Source organism: Panthera onca, chromosome D1 (genome assembly GCF_046562875.1).
Source record: "Panthera onca isolate mPanOnc1 chromosome D1, mPanOnc1 haplotype 2, whole genome shotgun sequence".
Taxonomy (NCBI): Eukaryota; Metazoa; Chordata; class Mammalia; order Carnivora; family Felidae; genus Panthera; species Panthera onca.
Genome location: NC_138348.1, coordinates 3588428 through 3593984, shown reverse-complemented (window position 1 = coordinate 3593984; position 5557 = coordinate 3588428). Strand labels below are relative to the sequence as shown.

The 5557-nt window shown below is 61.2% G+C and overlaps 1 protein-coding gene across 1 annotated transcript; it reads right to left on the bottom strand.

Moving 5' to 3' along the window:
• Positions 1 to 3500: 3500 nt before the first annotated feature.
• Positions 3501 to 5252, bottom strand: FGF4 (fibroblast growth factor 4). Its single transcript, XM_060608038.2, has 3 exons — positions 4913 to 5252; positions 4266 to 4369; positions 3501 to 3754 (listed from the first exon to the last, which is right to left on the bottom strand). The coding sequence occupies exons 1-3, from the start codon at positions 5250 to 5252 to the stop codon at positions 3578 to 3580; spliced, it is 621 nt and encodes a 206-aa protein (XP_060464021.2). The 3' UTR covers positions 3501 to 3577.
• Positions 5253 to 5557: the final 305 nt, after the last annotated feature.

The following is a 5557-nucleotide window of genomic DNA, read 5'->3' as shown; positions in this document are numbered from 1 at the left end:
GTGCCCCTTGGCTCCTTCCGAGGCTGTGAGGAGGAATCTTCTCGGGGGCCCCCCTCCCAGCTGCCGGCGTGCTCTGGCATCTCTCCGCCTGTCCGTACCCAGCCTTCTCTCCCTCCGACTGTTTCTTCACATGGACCCTTCAGAGGCGCACCAGCCGCACGGGATTAAAGCCCAGCCGAGGGACCCCATTTTAACGCAATTATCTCTTTAGAGACCCTATTTCCGGACAAAGTCACCTTCTAGGTCCTGGGGGCCAGGGCTCCAACATTTCTTTTTCAGGGGGCCGCGATTCAACCCCTAACACCGCCCGGGCACGTTTTGGGCACAGCTAGGTCTCGGGCGTCGAAAAGAAGGAGAAGGTGACGTCTCGGAGACCACAACGGGTACGGTTAAGGATCCCACAGCCCCAACTGCCTCCTTTGGGTTCTGTCAGGTGATTGCACCTGTTTGGTGGGGGGGAGGGGGACCCAGATCCTAGGCACCTGAGGTCACCATTTAATTTCTTTTATTGCAACGCACACGAGCAAACACGTCCTATGTCACATCCTAGTAGAGACTCGTTATATACATAGTGTTCCCAAACTAATCTATACCCTTCCGATGGCGGACGGGCTCTGGAAGTTTCTGCTCCACATGACCATAGTCCCTTTCCTTTTTACAAAAGGCTAGTCGTAGTCGGTACATCGATTTCAAGACTCCTTGGTGGCATCTTCTTAAGAGTTTGAAAACTCCGCTTGGGTCAATCTGCTTTTTTTTTAATTAAAAAAAATTTTTTTTTTAGTGTTTTTATTTATTTTTGAGAGAGAGAGAGAGACAGAGTGTGAGCAGGGGAGGGGCAGAGAGAGAGGGAGACATGGAATCTGAAGCAGGCTCCAAGCCGTCAGCAGAGGCTGACATGGGGCTCGAACTCATGGACCGCGAGATCCTGACCCGAGCCGAAGTCGGACGCTCAACCGACTGAAGCCACCCCGGCACCTCCTGAGTCGGGCTTCTGATGACCAGCTCTGGGGGCTCACTCTGCACCCCCAGGAAAGTGCTGGGGCCCGTGCCAGACTGGGGCAGGGGGCACAGAGCTCTGGCTGGTCCCAGTGTGGGGACGGCGTGAACCGTCCCCGTCACGAGAATAAACCGCAAGATTCAGAGTCCCCGTGAAACTCCGTGACGCTCACACCCCGCTAGGCTCCCGTCTTCAAGGCCACATTTGTGTGGACACAGCTGGCGAAAATTCGTCTCCCCCACCCCCACCCGCAGCCCTGCAAGGCTCAGGGCCTCAAATAGACACTGGAAGACGGGGAGGGAACCCTACACTTGGCATCTCGGTGCAGGTTTTAATCGTTTTCGACACCTTCCCCCAAACGCTACGTCAAGTCCAACGGGCCTCTTTTCATACACAATAAATGTTTCCATTTATTCGGCAACTCAATGTGCACAGCACATACATCACAACATGGGGTCGGCACCTGTATAAAACTACAGACAGATCCTGGGAACATCGGTAGATACAGAAACCTTAAATCCTATCACGGCAACAGAAACCCCTCGTAATTTTTCAAAGGTCCGGTTACGTCGCTTCTACGCTTCGCGCGTGACTCCTCGTGGAACACACGCCAAGTGGTCGGGGGAGACCACGGTCTGTACGAAGGCCTCTCACTTCCTGGCAGTTCGACCGGGCTCTGAGACGAGGCGTCGCGCCATAATTCAAGGCATCTAGGACTTCGCCGGGTGAGTCCTTTGGATCCAGAACGTCGGCACATTCCAGCACCCACCCCCCGCCCCCCGCCCCGCCCCTCGGCCCCATCAGCGCGGAGATCGGTTAGCATTAGCATCTCCTCTCGTCGATACTCCCGGAGTGTAGGACACAGATTCAAATGGAAAGCATTTGGGCTCGGCCGCATGGACGGCAGGTGAAACCGTACCGTCCGGGTGGCGGTCAGGCCTCGCGAGCCGCCTCGGTGGGCGGAAGGACAGTGTTTTGAGTGGATGATTTGCATTCGAACCACAGGGTTTCCAAAAGGAATGTGAAAGACAAAAAAACAACTCCAATCAGAGCGTCCAGTCTTGCCGTCTGTGGACTCCCATAAAGTTAATTTGGGACGCCGTGTTCGGGAACGTCCTGGGAGAGCGTTAAAGTCTTGACGAAACATTCGGAGCATTCCTGGTAGCGAGCTAAGGTCATTTGGTAGAAACTCGAAAAAGTCATTCATTAAAATTAAATGTTTGCCGTCACCTCGGGCCTTTTTTTAAACAGCACCGACCCTGCCCCCCTGCGTCTTTGCTGCCACCGACAGGGGTTACATTTGTAAAATATATAAAGAAAAATATAAGGTTACTTGGTGACCATATAGTGCACTCTAACAGCTGTCTGCAAATATTTTCACCATGATTATCCTTACTAAAAGTAAATCACGGGGTAAAGATAGCTCAAACGTGACAAGGTTTGAATGGGACGCACGGAGGCTATCTGCGATCCTTTTGGCCCCTGGGGGTGGTGCTCCCCTGCACCCGGTCCGAGCCCTCTGCAGATCTCGCCAGACGACTGGTTTAAGGGCTCTCGAGGTAGACGTGAAACGCACTTAATCGGGGAATGCAATGGAGAGAGACGGCATCTTCCTCCACGCAAACGCGGCATCGCGTGTCTTTGTCCCGTTACGAGGACATTTCACCTAAAGTCAACAGCTAGTTCTCAGCCCCAAGCTGCCCAAGCACAGGTTGGTGCTTTTTTTTTTTTTTTAACCCTATATTCTATGACTTACCAGAAGTACCTGCTACCACGAACTGTAGTCTTTCACACCTGTCTGCCCACGTCTAGCTTCCCGCGGGGACGTCGGTTCCTTTCCGTCGGACTTACAAAATTGCTTCCTTCTGCCTCTTTCCCAGGGGCCACAGAGCAACGCGGGTTGTGGCTGATCCAAAAAAGGAGCACGGGGGTTTACAGAGTGGTCTAAGAGTCTCCCCCGTCGGGGAGATGGAGGAAGATTGACTGCAGGGAAGTTCAAAGGTCAGTCTCGGCAGGTCTAAAAACAGAGCGGCAGGGCTCGCTCCCACAGTGCGGTTTCTGTACCCCAAGTAAGGCGATACGCCCCGACGGACAGCGACAGGGCCCAAAGGAGCGGGGCCGGGAGCAGAGCCGGGGGCTGGGAGGGTCCTTAGCTGGCTCCAGGGCCCCCAGGAAGGCCCTTGCAGACGCAGGGACGCTCACAGCCACGGTACAGGGCACCGTGCAAAGCGGGCTTGAGGCCGGCGGCCGACGTCACCGTTTTTAGACACACAGAGGAGTAGCAGCACACTTGTGACAACTTTTTGACACGTTAAATGATGCCAGTGGCAGGCTCTTCACCGTCTTACCAGAGAACCCGGGGCTGGGTTTTTTTTTGTTTGTTTCGTTTTGTTTGTCTTTTTTTCCAAAAACAAAAAACAAAAAAAAAACAAGACACACCCACAGAACCATAAATAATTTGGTGGCAATATATACACATTTAAATAATTAATTTAAATATCTTACACCTACTCTCGCATTAAACTGTCCGTCTGAAGAAAGGCCCCCGAGCGCCCAGACACCGGGGCAGGAGGCCGGGGGTCACAGCCTGGGCAGGAAGTGGGTGACCTTCATGGCGGGTGACACGCGACTGCCCTTCTTCGTCTTGCCGTTCTTGCTCAGGGCGATGAAAGTGCCCGGGTACCTGTAGCTCTCGTAGGCGTTGTAGTTGTTGGGAAGGAGGATCTCTTTGAACTTGCACTCTTCCGCGAAGAAGGGCTGGGAGGGAGAAGGGACGGCGTCAGGAGGGGCCACCTCCCGGCCAGGGAACCCTGAGGGCCACTCGTCAGGGGCTCCTTTCTGGCCCGGCCCTGCTCTGGCTGAGAGGTGTCTCCTGGGAAGCTGGGGACAGATGTGGCCAGCCCAGCAGCAGCTGGCGCCCCAGCCACCTGCCCTAAAGGCTCCGGTCCTGCGTCCTGCGGGCTGGAACCCGCCAGAGACGCTACAGAGAAGGGCTGCGGAGGGCATCTCTTGAGGGACTAGGAGGTGCCCACTCAGGGATGGCAGAAATCTCCCGGTTCCCCGTCCTGGGGCTCTGCCCCTCGTTCGCACTGGCCCAGTTCACCGCACTGCCTCAGGGCGCTTGCGTTCGGGGCCGGGACGGTGGCCATCCTGTGACCCACACCACAGTCGCCATGATCCAGGCATCCGCCGGCCTGGAGAGGTCGCGAGCGATCCTGCGGGCGCCGCGGCCCCAGCCTGGGGCTCGGCCGGCCCCTGCGGTACTCACCGAGCCGTACAGCTTGCCCTTGCTGTTCATGGCCACGAAGAACCGGCTGGCCACTCCGAAGATGCTCACCACGCCCCGCTCCACGGGCGAGAGCTCCAGCAGGCCTGGGGGCGGGGCGCCGGTCACTCCGGGGCAGGGGACCCTGGCCCGCCCCACCCGGCCCGGACGCCCCTCCTCGGCCTGCGAGCCTCCGGGCCCCTCATTCTGGGGTGCGGATGGATGCAAGGGTCCCCCCCACCCCCCACCCCCCCTCCGGGGCCCAGCGGGCGCGGGCGCGGGCGCGGACTCGCTGGCCTCCCTGCCCGGCCCCCGCGGCGGCCGCGCCCAGCCCCGGACGGTAGGACCCAGGCGGCCCCGCCGTCCCCGACCTGGACGCGCTCCCCGGGCCCCCGCGGGTGCCGGTGGCTGCGCCGCTCGTCCCGTGCCCACGGGCGCAGGCGCTGGAATTCGGCACCCAGAGCCCGGGCTTCCGAGGGCGGGGAGGCGGGGCTCGGCCGCCCGGGTGCGCAGCGGCAGTCCGCGCGGCGACTCCGGGGGGGCCGAGAGCGCTCGTGTCCCTGCGCCAGAGGGGCCGGGACCCGAGCCGGTCCCGGTTTCCCACAGCCGCCGGCAGGTGCTGCCCCGGCCCCCGCCCCCGCCCCACTCACTGTCGCTCGTGTCCGCGTGCACGCCGCCGATGCGGCCGTCGGGGAGCACCTGGAGGTGGAAGCCGATGCCCACGTTGCAGTAGAGGCGCCGCAGCCGCTTGATGCCCAGCAGGTAGTCGCCGGCGCCGCTCTGGACGGCCGCCTCCTTGGGCTGCGAGGCCACCGGCAGGCGCGCCAACGAGCGCGCCACCAGGCTCTCCCAGCGGCGCTCCAGCTCGGCCCCCAGCGTGCCGTTGGGGGCGGTGGGTGCGGCGGCGGCCCCTCGGCCCGCCCAGGGCTCCAGCACGGCCAACAGGAGCGCCGGGAGCAGCGCCGCCGCGGCCGCCCGGGGCCCCGCCATCCCAGCCCTCGGGCCGCGCGTCCGTCAGTCGCGCCGTGTGCGCCCGGGACGCCGCGGGGCCGAGCTGCGCCGGTGGCGGCCGGCGGGAGCGCACGGCCGGGCCCGGGCGGGGAGTGCGCGGCCGACGGAGGAGCGGGAGGCGAGCGACGGGGCCCCCGGGGCGCAGGCAGCTACCCGGGCTGCATGGAGGGGCGGGCGGCGGGGCGGGACGCGCGGCCCGGGCTGGGACCCTGCGGAGCGGTGCGCGCCTCCCTGCGCGCTGGGCCGGCCGCGACAGAGCCGCTATATATAGCCGGGCGCCCCCT